Below are 15,279 nucleotides of genomic sequence, written 5' to 3'. Positions count from 1 at the left end.
GGTTTGCTAGCTAGTGCTGAGAGCTGTCTGCGAGGGATGGGGGAATGCCTGCTTAGCAGAGAGTGGGGAGGGGAGGGGGAGAGCAGGAGCCAAGCACACACCTGCAGATACTGCTGAAGCTGCAGCCAGGGATCAGAGGGGAGGAGCCAACTCTGCTGTGGAGCACAGAGTCCCACCCAGCCCAGAAAGCATGAGGGGTGCGGGGGAGTCTGATTTCATTTAAACCAGAAAGGGGTCTAGGACAGACATTGCATAAACCAGTTGCAGCCAAATCAGTTAAGTCTGATACTACATTCCACCAGGTTTATCTCAAACTGGTTTTTAGCCATTTTCAAACTGGTTTATGTGCACTGAACATCTGTTCTGTTACAGGTTTAAAACAGTTTCTGATCACTTAAACTGCTTTATGTATAATGTCTGTCCCTAACCCTGCTGTCTTCTGTCCCAGAGGCATGCAGAAGTTCAGCGGTGCTGTATGCATGGTCAGTTGATGGATTCAGAATCTGGCCATTCAATGCCTAAGTTAAAAATTCCTATAGGAAATTTCCTATATATATCTGCACACATTATTTGTCAGGAGTTTTTGAAAGGCATGCTAAGCGCCTTTTTGTTCTGAAAATCTGATTTACATAATTAAGTGTGCAGACTTTTGATGGCCCTGCCTCTGAGAAATATACCCCAGGTATCTCATATAATCACTCAAAAAAAAAACTGGATGCTGGAAACAGCCTCAGAAGTGTAGTCTAAGGCCATATCTATACTTGTGTCCTGCTGAGCCAAGGACTGTTACTAAGAAAGAAGACCTACCCATTCTGTGTGGGGAGGTGTGGAGTGTGAGCAAGTGGGTGGGAATAATTTTTTGGCTGTATCCTGGGCTCAGCAGGGAAGCAATGCTTCGGTTGTCAATTATCTGGTTAAGTGCACAGATGCCCAGGTAGCTTAGTCTGAAGCTGAGCTGGGGGAATCTGTCAAATTGATGTGGGGGGTAATTTGGTGGCACACTGAATTTTATATCCAAGTTTTCACCAGCTAAGGATGGACTGAAGAATTAACTCTCTCTTCCTTTATTGGCATAGGATTAATTGCAGATATAAGATTGTGCCTACAACTTAACTTCCTTATTTAGTATACACTTAATATGAAATGCTTGATGTCTTCTCTGAAGTATTTTCTTACAAATCATTTGGAAGAACTACAGAAGAGACTCCAAATCTCTGCTCCAGAATCAAGCACTGTTGACAACTGGTGAGAGCTTTATCCATTTTATGTGCATGCTCTCTACTACATTATTTTATTGATAATGGCAAAACGGTGTCATTGGATGCTGTGTTCTAGGTCTTACACTGACAAACATTATGTTCTCCTGCAGGTTTGGAGCAACCAGAAACCAAAAGAAAACCCAACCCAAACCCTTAAAATAACCATTCCCAATGAAGCCATCGTTGCCTCCTCATCTTAATAAAGATGATTTTTAATAAGGTAAAGCTGAGGAATATCATAATTTTCACTGCAGTTCAAAAGAATACGTTCTGATATAATAATGAGTCGAAGAGGGATAATGTTACAGGGTGGAAGCAGAAAATGTCGGCCAGCTAGCAAGAAATGTGAGCAGGTCCTGGGAAGATTTGGTGATGACAGTGCTTGCAGCTTCTTTGGAAGCAGAAGTTTAGAAGGATCAATGAACTACCAATCATTAGCTGATTTGCTTTCCTCATCCTGTTTCCTTCCTTCCTTTGCTCCAGTGTCTTCTCTACTAATAGAAAAAACCAAGTTTCACTTAAACAACTGCATTAGACTGTTTGACATAGGATTTGCCTAAAGGCAAATACTTGTGAACAAAAAATGGTTGGACTTTATGAGGTGGTTGAAGGAGCTGTTCCTTGAGGGAATGCCCTATCACGTGTACTGGGAAAAAATGGGAATATTAATAGCGGATGGTAGAGTCACAAGTTCTCCTGGAGAAATTTTGCCTACGAACACCACTGAATATTGAAGACACCCATTAAGTATGAACAGGATTGTGGATAGTTTCACAAACTAACAGCATACTAGATAAAAAAAAAAGGTAAGGGCCAGATGTTTGCCATTCATATACTTAGACCTTTTGGCTCTCATCCTGTCAGATCTCCATCTTGCCTGTGTGCTGAGTTATGTCTAGTCAGATAAACTTTCTGGCTGACAAATTCATTTCACCCAGAATCATGAGGGAGTGTGTGTGTAGCAGGGCTGGATGATAGGAGTGCAGCTATGAAAATGATTTATCCTGAAGCATCTTAGGGTATGCTGTTGAGGTTGTGGAGATGCAAGAGGTTTGGGAATCTGTTTTAGTTCCAAACAGCAGAATGAGGATAACGTGAGACCTGTAACAATCAGGGATTAGAGAGAGAAATAGACCATTTTACTTTGAAGACAAAGGTCAGATCTCAGCTCAGCTCTTTGCCAGCTTGTGTTGCTCTGGCATGAAAGAGCGATAGGAAGGAAAAGGGAGATAGCTAGAATATGAGAGCTAACAAATCTTGCCCAGCTAATGGCTCCTAGGAACCAGTGCTATTCTGTCTCAATGCACTGATTCTTCCCGAGCGTGTTGAGGTCAGATTGGTCCCCAAAAGTGACTTTGAATGAAGTGGGCATAATAATGTCCTCTTCATTCTTATGCAGAGTAGGGTTTTGCTAGATGCTAGAGTCTTTCCCAGCCAATTTAAATATTCTTACTTAATCATGCCTTTCCAAACCCTGGCTGATTCCTTAAGCTGATTTAGTCATAATGGCTGGGTTTTTTTAAATCTTTAGTCAATGCTCAGTGAATATGAATGTTAGCTGTGTCAGCAGCTGTGCTGCTTCTGGAGGTGATTCCAGGATGGCTAGCTTATCCAACGTTTGTCAGAACAGAGAGACCCAAATGATCCAAGAGTGTTAGGCTTATCTTTTTACCACATGGAGCCCAACAAACCTCACAAGGAAAGATTGTTTTGGATCTGGTGAATAATACAGAGGCTTGAAAAGTTTGCAGGCTGTAAGGAGGTGGGGGTATGGAGCAGTGAGCTGAGGGGGACAGATAAACAACATATAGGGGCAGAGAAGCGGTCTCTCAAAAAGAGACACTAGGGACCAGATTCTGTTCCACGTGTTAAACGTGTAAGTGAATGTAGGCACCTAAGTTTGTTTCTGTCCTACCTTGTTCAAGTTCTGAAAATCTATCATTATGTTTGCTTTTATAATATGCTATCAATTTAACTTTGAGGTGCAAAAGAGCAGCAAGGAGGAAGAATAATCCATCTTTTGCACTAACTGTTTTTCCAGGACTCAAGCAGAATGGAAAAGAATCACACTAAGATGTCCACCCATACACCATATAGATAGAGTGGAATGTAGTCCATCCTGAGCACTGGCAGTCTAGTGAGGGGGATTGGAAACCATCCTTATAAACCAGCTCCTTTATAGCATGGACATGCCTTATAGTACAATTGTAGTGCTCATTCACTATGAAGTTAATATATAGCACATTCCCCCTGCTACCGCTAGGTTATTCCAGTAAGCACAAGTAGAATGCCTCTTTGAAATGCAACTACTATTTTGCCCAGAGTTTAAATTAAAAAGTTATGAGAGAGAATAGTCCCTGAATTGGCTGCTAATATTTTCTATCTGTACTTGTAAGGCAGAGAACAAATATTTTGCTTTGAAAATAGGTAGAAGATTATTCCCTATGAGAGGAATCCAGATAATGGGCCCTCTGTGTGTATATAATTTTTTCCTCTATTTCTCTCTTACAGAAATATCTAGATAGGAACAGTTATCAGATCATAATTTGACTGCAGGCAAGAGGACTGTTGGAGGCAATCACCATTTTGCCCTGGAAGAGTGATAGTTCTTGCAAAGCAAAACAAGAGAAACGACATCTTGAAATTTTTTTGCTGGACCTGCTATTTCTGTTCCCTGAGGGCAGAGAGACCTCTGCCCTTCACCAGATGATAACACAGGATCCACCAGCACAGAGGCCTCCATCAAAGTAAAGAACAGTCACTCCTGCTTTAGAAAGACTTGAGGCTTAAGAAACAGCTTGTTCTACTGAAACTGCAATGCAGGAGTGAATATTTTTTCTCCCACAACTGCTATTATCATCATTGCTGCATATGGCATATAATAAGGGAAGTGATAGTATGCTCCACTCAGGTCACCCTGCTGAAACAGGAACTGCTTCATGGGATGAGGAGCAGCACATAGTAGAGAAATGGTGAACAGGATCAATCTGTGTCCACTGGATCTGAATGAGATAGCTAGTCACCCAAGGGCTCTTATAAAGGCTGATTTCAAGATGGAGTCTACAAGTTCCTCAAAATAATTGGTCTCCTGCTCACTAAGCTTTTAGTTGTGGTTGCTTTACCTATTTCCTACTTTCATGAGGCTATTTTTGCTTTTGTGAAGCTAAAGCTCTCCAGTTGTCTGTCCCATTGGAAAACAGCCTTTTCCCCTGCAAGCTTTGTAAAATACAGCCCACTATCCTTAGAAGCAGATCCATGAGTCACCGGTGTATTTTACATTACAAGGTCTGTTTCTGTCTAGGTTGGCACTCTGAAGACTGGAGAACTAGGTGACATCACAAGATTTGAAAAATTAAAGAATAGAGCTGTTGCCAGGGGAGAGGCGGGAAGGACTTTCAATTGGACTGCTTAAAAACTTGTGTTTTTGCCTGTTTTATTAAATGAATTAAATGACTTTTTGATAGATTAAGTATTAAAAATGAACATCCTTGTCCCCTCAAATTACTATATGGGAAATTACAATATGCTTGGGTTTTTTCTGGGTTCTTTCAGCAGCTCCAGAAAAGATCAACCATAATTGTTGCTTCTACATACAAGACAAAATACAAGCTTATGTTTAATAGAAAAAAATCCCCAAATCAAAATAAAGAACAAAAAAATAAAAATAAAACCCTCAAAAAAAATCTACTAGTTCAAAGGTTGAACTAGTAGATTTTGTCACTTGGCAGCAGACTCAGACTTGAGGGTTTGCACGCTGGGGTGCTGGAATGGAGACAGCGGAGCTCTAGGCTTTAGCCATGCCCAGCAGGGTAGGGACAGGATGCTGCTGCCAGCAGCCCTTCTCCCCTGGGCCCACGAGTGCTGCCATTTTATACAGTGAGTGACTGTGCAAAGCTGCCCAATTTGGTGATACTCATATATCCATAAGCTCCCCAGTTTGGTGATACTCTCCTTGCAGCAACAGTATCTTCCACAGGGAGGGAAGGTGAGGCTGAAGAGGGAACACCTGACCCCACTCCACTCTCCTCTGTGTTGCTGGTGGCTTAGGCTCCCCTGTCTCCCCTCCGGTGCCCTGCCTTACAAGCACTGTGGGACTCATGCCCCTGTCACCCTGTCCTCTTCCATCCTGTACCCCTCACTTACACTAATGATTTTTCAAGTCTTTTTTTTTAACAAGGAGAAAAACAGTGTATTTATACTACCACAATATGACATTGTTATCTTTTAATGGTGAGACCTTATGAAGAAGTTTATTGGTTTAAACTAGCCCCCAAACTTACTCAAGGTGTAGAGGGTTATATCTGGAAATCCCATGTTTAGTCCCTGCAGATGACTTGTTTAGTGCAGTTATAGTGGCCTGAAAGGAGACTTAAATTATATCTTGGGTTGGGATACATTTATCCAGCCAAGGAACAATATCCCTCTTGATCAACCTCTAATGGTAAAACTGTATGCAAGCTTAAGTTTCTTGTTGCATTTGAGCTAAGGGAGCTTGTTCTTAAGGAGAAACAGTAGAGAGTCATGCTTTTTGATCCAAGGGTCCTGGTCCAAGGGAACTGTTCCATTTTTAAATAAAAAAAGATTCCTTGCAGTTCATGAGTAACTTCATAATAACTTTTTATGTATGGATTTTAACTAGATACAATAATAAAGAAATGAATTCCTTGGTATATGCCTTCAAGGGCAAACTACCATGAGGTAAGGTTGAAATATTCATTACCCTGAGGTGATTACCCATGTATGTAAGGTAGATGTGAGATGACTTACTTCACTGAGTTTTGGATAGCTGCACCGAGGGGGGAAGCTATGTAACATATACTGTGAGCTAAGAGCATGCACACAGACAGCAAGTTCATCCCTTTGCTTACCACATGGCAACTTTTTGTGTAGCCACCCATTGGCTTTTGCTCTTAAGTCTGTACTTTTATGCATTTTTTTTTATAGAAAGTCTGTGCACATGGCAACTGCCATTCATTTCAGTAGGAACTTCTGGGAGCTTGCCACTTAGGAATATTTAGGTGCCAGAAGATGCCTTAGACATCTAGGAATCTAAAGATGACTTTAGGCTCTAGCTTTAGGCTTCCACTGAAAATCTTGGCCTACAATAACATTTTTATATTTATTGTTTTTAACATGAAAATGTGCCCTTGCTTCTGTAAAAGCTAGACTGTCATTCAGAAAGTGATGATGAGGTCTAACACAGGGTTTTTTTCAACCAGATATCCTCGGGTGCCAAGAAATACTTGTAAGGATCTGGCAATTACTAGCATTGTGAGGCATGCAAACACCTATGCACAGTTCACAAGATAGGCCCAGCAATTTCAAGTTAGAATCTGGAATATCAAAAACATTTTGATCCATTGTGGTCTTTCTGGGATCTTTGCAACAGAATAATTGCTCTACTATTTTTCTAAAGTCCAAAAAGGAGTGAAAGCTGAGAGCCAGCATTTTCCAAAGGGTGCGGTGGGTCTAACAAGGGCTGCCATGAATCTAAAAAGGTTGAGAACCACTTGCCTAACTTTATATCAACAAGACAATTGCAGCATATTGCAGCTGGCTGTGTGTTAGTTCCATATTGACAAACTTTATTATTGATATTTAAGACCTCAAAGGCAGCAGATCCATCATATTGGATTGATATCTAGTTACCCTATATCCTCAGCCTGTTACTATGTTCTGATTTATTTTCATTATTATTTTCATCTGCATATAAGCCCCTGATCTTTACTGCTTGACATTCATGAAAAAAAATCACACATGGAAGCAGAACAGAATCAGGTACATATAATTGATAGGAGCTTTTGACATTTGTTTTTATATATGATTTGGTTTCACTGAGTCAGGGCCCTCCTATAACATTGTTTTACTCTTCATATTTCATTTAATTCATTCCTACCCTTATTTGCAGTTTAGATATATTAGCACTATTGTGGAACTCTGCCATACTATGTTTGTCAAACTTTCTAAAACGCCTATTTCATATTTCAGGGAACATTTCAGCCTGAAAATACTGTTGTTGTTAAAGTTATATTTCAATGAAAAAAATGATTTGAAAAGAGCTACCCGACTTTAGCATCATTAATGCCACGCAGTAATTTCTTGTCTACCTCTTCTTCTCTGGTTGAAATTAGTATTTTGAAAAAACAGGTAATAATTTAGTAATCGGTTCTGATAATTTTCTGGACTGTGTACCGACTTGTTAATAAACTAGCTAGAAACAGACATCACTTAGTGAAGTGGTTCAGCTGTGATGTGTCACAGCTGAGGGCATTCGTGAGCCCGTTCTGGACTGATGAATGAAAATGAATATATTAACAATATTTCCTTATAATATACATGCAGAGTTTACAATATTTCTTCCTTATCATATACGAAGAATTTTTAAAGTCAGCTTCTGCTTAACCAATAGATATGATTGATTTCATTGGTATCTAAGGAAAAAATGTACAACTTCTTTTCATCACAGGCCTTTCATTTTCTCAATATATTTTGTTACGAATACTTCAAAAGAACTGCCTCAGCCCATAAGTTGTCTATTAATCAGAAATTAGTGTTTTGTATATATTTTAATTACATAAAACTATTCTTATTCTGCATGTGCCTGCAGTTGGCATTACAAAACTGCTCATTATTAGACTGCACAGTTATTTTTCATCTTACAAATTAAGTTTAATGAGCAGCCACTTTCACATATTGTGCGTCAGCTGTGCTCACAGATTCTATATTTCTATCTACAAATCAGTTAATGATATGCCCAAACAAGCAATTAGGCACATCGCTGTCAGGTTTGCACATGGAAATGACTGTACACATGTTTGAAATGTATGGGTACATGCAGACGTTATACTTAGATTGACCTAATTTAGATTGATTTAGATTCATCTAAGTGCAGATCTGTACAGATGTGTGGGGAGGTCAGATGGAGCGAAAATGGCTGGCCTGATCTAACTTAGTTAACCTGAGGAGATGAACAAAGTTAGATAGGGAACAGGTTAGCCCGATCTAATGAACATCTGTACATGTTCAGAGTAAAGCCCCAGGGCTAAGAAAGCCCAAATACTCATCCTAGTTCTGGGGCTGTGCTCTTTCTACCCAACCACCTTGATCAGGCTATTTTTAGCCCCTTGCCCAACACTCCTCTCAGACCTTCTAGCTCCCTGCCAACCCTCTCCCACCCTGTCTTAGATCAGGCCCCCAGCATGGCTTCTGGCACAGGCAAATGTCACATAAGCAAGACCCGATCTACTGTCACATGGTTTAAAGTAAGCCGCATGACTGTAGGTGAGGTCCTGTGAAGGTGTGCATGTACTCTAGGAGTACAAGAGACCTGAGCAGAAGAAAGTGAGTGAATCTTAAAGTATTTCAGGATTTATACATAAACTGCTTCCTAAAAGAAAGGTGTTTTACAAGAGTCAGTATATTATTAATGGGGAAACAGATATAGAAAGGTGATAAGGATAATTGAAAGTGAGCCAATAATAGAGTCAAAAGCAGTCTTGGATATCCTGACTTTCAGTTCCCCTCTACTATCAACATGAACATTATTGCTGTGTAATAATATAATCATTGTATGCACCTTGAGCATGATGAGAAATGTTTAAAAAGCTGTTATGTCACACTTCTGAACCTTAAAAATTACTTTTCCATGTGTGATCCTACTGTGTTGTTGCTCTTGCAGGCTACAGTTCTTAAAAGGTATAACACAAAGCAAATAAAGGTATCAATTTTGCTTTAAAGTATATTAACAGTGCATTAAAGTGTGTATGTGCATACACATATTATGTTGCAAGTAATTGTGATGGATTGCAGAAGTTTATTTTTATTAAGTATAGGCTATGGGTCAGATCATTAGCTAGTGCAAATCAGTAGAGAGAGAATAATTTATATAAGTAGAGAGTTTGGCCTAGGAAGAATGATGGTTAACATTGGTTCATGAAAGCGCAAGGTGAGATAAGGATATCAACTACTTCCCACCAACAACAAGCAACAATCTGGCTATAAGGAAAGGTCACGCTAGAATTTCTGTCCTTGCAAATGAAATAAATTGTTTTAATTTATTTGTAGCTGGATTTTAGATGACAAAATTAAAACTGACATTTAAACTGACATCCAATTAAAATTAGTTGTTTGTCCAGTTCTGCCAGTAATCCCAATAGTTATGGGCAATACGTAAGTGATACAGTTGAGGTGCTATATTTAATATAATCCTTGAGTCTTGGTCATTCTTGCACTTTTGTCTGTGAACTAGAGACTGTTGTCCAAATGTGTTTACATAAAATTCCCTTAATACTCTGACCATATTTGTGAACTCATTGCTATAATAAACTTTTTTTTTTTGTGCTTTAGGTATACAAAGATGAAGACGGCAACAAACATCTATATTTTCAATCTGGCTCTTGCGGATGCTTTAGTTACCACTACTATGCCTTTTCAAAGTACGGAGTACCTGATGAACTCATGGCCTTTTGGGGATGTGCTGTGTAAAATTGTTATTTCAATTGACTATTACAACATGTTTACCAGCATATTCACATTGACCATGATGAGTGTTGATCGATACATTGCTGTGTGTCACCCTGTGAAGGCTCTGGATTTTCGTACTCCTCTCAAAGCAAAGATAATCAATATATGTATTTGGCTGTTGTCCTCATCAGTGGGTATATCTGCAATAGTTCTTGGAGGAACCAAAGTCAGGGAAGGTGAGTATAATCCTGATCACTTAAACTTAAATTCTTTTGTTTCTAACATAATATAACAATGTGGCTTGGACCATTGAGAACAGTGGAACCTCCTTAACTCACACTTCTCTAATTTGTGTATCCTATAATTCTGTGTGTAAAAATATTGGTTACATTTTTCAGCAAGTATTTAATAATGAATGCTCTTCTATCTCATATTTCTAGGACTTTAATACTTACAATATTGTCCATGTATTATGGAACGCTTTAGAAAGAAATATAAATAATGAAAAGTAAGATGTCTTTGTTAATTAAATGACTGAAACATACACTGAGTCATTATCTCTCCTAGGAAAAGGCCACCAAAATCTTTGAGTGGACAGTAGACAGTAGAAATTAACAATTCTGAAGACACTACAGAAGATGGCTTAAAATCTTACAGTTTTTCTTGACCCCAAATGTGGCAATTGGCTTGACCTTGAGCAGAGCAGCAAGACCCTGTAGCTAGGAATCTCTGGATTTGCTCCCAGCAGGACAGTCGGCACACCCTAACTGAAGTCCTGCATCTTAGTTGTAGCCAACACCGAATGTCTCTGAGCCAGGTTTAAAAACACCCTGACACATGTAGCAAAAGGTGGGGGGGGGGCGGGAGGGAGGGATCAGGGCAACTAGCAAAGCCTAGAAACATGGGAAATACCCACAGTAAAACACAGGCATAGCTGTGCCTAGATCATCCCCAACCAGTGGCTGTCCAGCCTCTTCTTGAACACTTCTAGTGCTGGAGAGTCTACAACTTCCCTATGTAGTCTGTTCCACTGCCTCACTATTCTAATGATAAAGAAGTTATTCTGGTTATCCAATCTAAATTTACTTTGCTGCAACTTCAAGTCATCGGTTTTTGCCCTCCTCTCTGCAGCAAGAAAGAAAAGGTGTTTTCTCTCTTCTTTATGGCAACCCTTCTAGTATTTGAAGACTGCTATCATGTTCCTCTTAAGTGCCTTTTCCACAAGCTGAATGTGCCTAGCTACTTCAGCCTTTCCTAGTATGACTTGCTTTCCAAGCCTCTTATTATCTTTGTTGCTCACCTCTGGACCCTTTCTAACTTTTCCATGTCCTTTTTAAAATGTGGAGCCCAGAAATACACAGATGAGGCCTAACTAGTGCCAAGTAGAGAGGCATTATCACCTCCTATGTCTTGCACCTTATGCTTCTATTCATGCAGCCCAAAACTGTATTTGCCTTTTGTGTGGCTACATCATGCTACAGACTCATACTGAGTCTGTGATGTATCAGGACTCCCAAATCCTTTTCCATGGTGCTGCCATCCAGCCAGGTGTCCCCCATTTATATTTATGTTTTGGATTATTTTTCCTGAGCATTTTGCATTTGTCTGCACTGAACTTCATCCTGTTAGCTCTAGCCCAGCTTTCCAATCTGTTGAGACCCTTCTGAATTGTGCTCGCATCACCCAATATGTTCACAATCCTTCCCAGTTTTGTATCATCTTCAGACTTGCTCAAGAAGCTTTCTATGTCAGCATCCAAATAACTAATAAACATGTTGAACAGCACTGGGTCTAGGACAGACCCTTGTGGGTCTCCACTCAAAACCTCCTGCCATTCTGACACGGACCCATTAATAATTGCCCTTTGCTTACAGCTATTGAACTAGTTATCTCTCCACCTTGGAATAGTTTCATCCAGCCCACATTTCTCTAATTTGTTTATAAGAAGGTCTGTGGGACCTTGTCAGAGGCCTTGTTGAAGTCCAGATTCGCTATATCTATACCATTTGTTTCATCCACACAAGTAGTTACTTTGTCAAAGAAGATCAAGTTTGTTTGACATGATTTGTTTTTCCTAAGTTCATACTTCGTGCTTGTGATCAACCTTTCTTCTTTCAGATGCTTGCTAATTATCTTATTTAGGATATGCTCCAGTAACTTCCCAGGTATTGAGGTGAGGCTAACAGGTCTGTAATTCCCCTAGTCTTCCTTTTTGCCTTTTTTAAAGAGGGGCACTACATTGGCTCTTTTCTAGTCTTCTGCTACCTGGCCCACCTCCCATGAAGATCATTGACAAGGGCTCAAAGATCTTTTCCAGTTCTCTCAGTACCCTGGGACGAAGGTCATCCAGCCCTGCTGACTGAATTTATTCACACCCACAAAAAACTCTCTGGCCATCTCTTGTTATCTCATCCCTCAGCTTTCCCCATTCCTTATCCAGATAATCCTAATTAGGTGTCTGTGTGCAGCTAAATTTTTTGTGCAGGCTGAGGCAACATAGCTCTGCCTTCTTGAGTAGCTCTGCCTTCCTTATATCTTCTGTTAGGAGTCCCCCCCCACTGGTTTGTTACCAGAGGACCCACAGCTTCCTTGGACCTTCTTTTCTGGCCAACATATTCATAGAATCTCTTCTTGTTGTCCTTAACTTCCTTTGCCGGGTACAGTTTGTTCTTCATCTTTGCACTCCTGATTTTTTTTCATGCAGGTTCTTGCTATTTCCTGGTGTGCTTCCTTGGTGACCTACCTCCCCATCCTTCCAATGTCTGCATACTTTCCCTTTGCATTTGATGCATTTTAGAAACCGCTTGTTCAGCCACATGTAAGCCAAGCATCAGTGTTTTGAAAATGGAGATACTGCAGCACTTTGGCCTTCCTTATTTCATCTTTGCATGCCCAAGCAATACTTTTATACTCTCTAGTAGTTTGTCCAAGTTGTTACATCTTGTAAGCTTTCTTTTTGTGTTTTAGCTCCCTGAAGCTAAGCCAGACCGGTCTTCTGCCATACTTGCTAGTCTTTCTGCACATTGGGATGGTTTGTCCTGTGCCTTCTGTAAGGTTTCTTTAAAATACAAACAGCTCTCCTGAGCATCTTTCCCCCTCAGAGTGGCCTCCCAAGGGATCCTGCCCACCAGTTTCCTGAGTGAGTCACAGTCTGTTTTTCTGATGCCCAGGGTCCTTTCTTCATAAGGTTCTATATTAGGAAGTAACTTGATTTAAGAGGAAGTCATAAAGCTTCAGGAAGGACTTGCATAGACCTAAAGAAGGATACATTGCTTTCAAAAGTTTGTCTAGGTCTATCCCAGCCATGCAGTTGGTCCAATAAAAGATACCACCTACAAAATCCTTGAATTGTACAGTAGAGCTAGGATTCTGACAGAACACTTTGCAGTCAATCAATTGAACAGCAGTAGTAAAAACACTGTCTACTCAAGGCAAAACAAGTTTCAGCAGCAATTTCCTTAACTAGCACCACCTGCCATCAAATCTACCCCAGGAATTCTATACAAAATACTGCTTGTGCCACTTCACTGCAGGACCTGTAATGAAATCTTGAATTCAAGTCCAGTTGTATTAGCTAAGACTACAAACGTTCATTTTTGCTTGACAATATATTACTAGAACATAAAATGATGTTATGTGACTTCCAGTCATGATGTTACAGGAAGAACAGAAGCAAAGTGATGTCTGTGGCTCAAACCTGGCAGTTGCTATGCAATGAAGTGTGATCCACTAAAACAAAAAGCAGTTCAATTAGATACTATGTATATCTGTTTTACTTATTCTTTACTAAAAAGGAATCTATTACTAAGAAAACATTTTTTTTCTCTGTGCTGTGCCTAAACTATTTGCACTTAAAGAAACTTTATAGGAACACATGCCCCCACAGTGTTTCACTTCAGGATTGTCTCATGATGACATGTATGTGATCAGACAAAGCAACCTCATTGAATTTCTTTAGGATGGCAGAAATCTATAATTTTGTATAACATGATTACAGCTACAAGAGTTCGGTTCCATTGAACATGAAACCTGATCTGGTCTTAAATACCTTAGATCCAAATCCAAAAAACTTGTTCAATCTCTATAGGTTTTATTTTTGTCTCTCTCTGCTTTTTCTATATATATATGAAAGACTGACTAATTTCATAAGCTGGTGACATTAAACCAGTTGCAATAGTAAATGGAAATGGTTACCGAAATGATTTGGTGAAACATTATTTATTAGGATTGTTATGTGGTAATCACTTTTCTTAGCTTCTTTTGTGATAGAGGCATGGTTTAGAATATCTAATAATAAAACAAATTTCTTTTTCTTTTTGCCTATTTTACTTTTAGATACAGGTAGTACTGAATGTTCTTTGCAGTTTCCAGACACGGATTATGTGTGGTGGGACATCTTCATGAAAATATGCGTCTTCGTCTTTGCATTTGTTATTCCAGTTCTTATTATAATTGTTTGCTATACCCTGATGATCCTGCGCTTGAAAAGTGTCCGACTCCTCTCAGGGTCTCGAGAAAAAGACAGAAATCTACGTCGTATTACCAGATTGGTTCTTGTGGTTGTGGCAGTTTTCATTATCTGTTGGACTCCCATTCACATTTTTGTGCTGGTTGAGGCACTAGGGGATGTATCCCATAGCACTGCAGCAATTTCCAGCTATTATTTCTGTATTGCCTTGGGTTACACCAATAGCAGCCTAAATCCAATCCTGTATGCTTTTTTGGATGAAAATTTCAAGCGATGTTTCAAGGACTTCTGCTTTCCTTTTAAGATGAGGATGGACAGGCAGAGCATCAGCAGAGTCAGAAACACAGTCCAAGACCCTGCTTATACAAGGGATGCAGATGGGACAAACAAACCGGTATGACTAGTCGTGGAGATGTCATCTTATTGTCCTCAAGGAAGAGAAGAATCAAATGATTTAGGACTAACTCAGATAACTACTGCTGTTTGAGTGCAGTTTGCCACACAGAGACATTTTTGACAATATTTAAGAGCTCTCCTAGTTTGCAGTAACATAAATGAGATCCAGGTGATACTTATGAATGAGGTATTCCCAAAAAATAAGCTCAGTGGAAAAAAAATTGGTTCTGCAGTTTGGGGACCATGCTTTCCATATTGCTAAGACATTCACTTCCTGCAAGACAGGAAAAGCTTAATACCAGAATAAGCTCAAAAAGTGGCTCAAAATGAAAATGTTTCTTATTACTGTTTTCTTCTTGCAGTGTGTATCTGTCATTACCATTTGTGTATCTGTCATTTACCATGAAATTAAGCATTTGGTCATAACATTAATTTGAATAATTGCAAAAACTCCAGTTTTTCCTTTAAATTGTCAGAAATGAGAAGTAGTCATCCTAATTTATTTTGCTTTTTAACAAAGAACACTCTCAGTTCTGAAACTGCAGAGCATAACAGAGAATCAAAACCTTTATCGACTACTTTGTGTGAACTCATGTATGTTTGTTTGTGCTGTAGAAATCCAATTTAAGCATGATCTGCCTTCATACCAAGGTGATTTTGTTGTGTCTATATTGTGAAGACTTTTCAGTGTTT

The 15,279-nt window shown here is 39.5% G+C and overlaps 1 protein-coding gene across 1 annotated transcript in view; it reads left to right on the top strand.

Annotated features, from left to right (window-relative positions):
- Positions 1-14,964, top strand: part of OPRK1 (opioid receptor kappa 1) — a 33,403-nt gene extending 18,439 nt beyond the window's left edge. The window contains exons 3-4 of the mRNA XM_019548054.1: positions 9,606-9,958; positions 14,058-14,964. Coding sequence (XP_019403599.1) covers positions 9,606-9,958; positions 14,058-14,590 — 886 coding nt within the window. The 3' untranslated portion in view covers positions 14,591-14,964. The remainder of the gene's footprint in view (positions 1-9,605; positions 9,959-14,057) is intronic.
- The last annotated feature ends 315 nt before the right edge of the window (positions 14,965-15,279 follow it).

This window comes from Crocodylus porosus, unplaced genomic scaffold, assembly GCF_001723895.1.
Source record: "Crocodylus porosus isolate Cpor-Errol unplaced genomic scaffold, CroPor_comp1, whole genome shotgun sequence".
NCBI lineage: Eukaryota > Metazoa > Chordata > Crocodylia > Crocodylidae > Crocodylus > Crocodylus porosus.
Note: the sequence above shows the minus strand (reverse complement) of the source record. Positions and strands in the feature narration are given on the sequence as shown.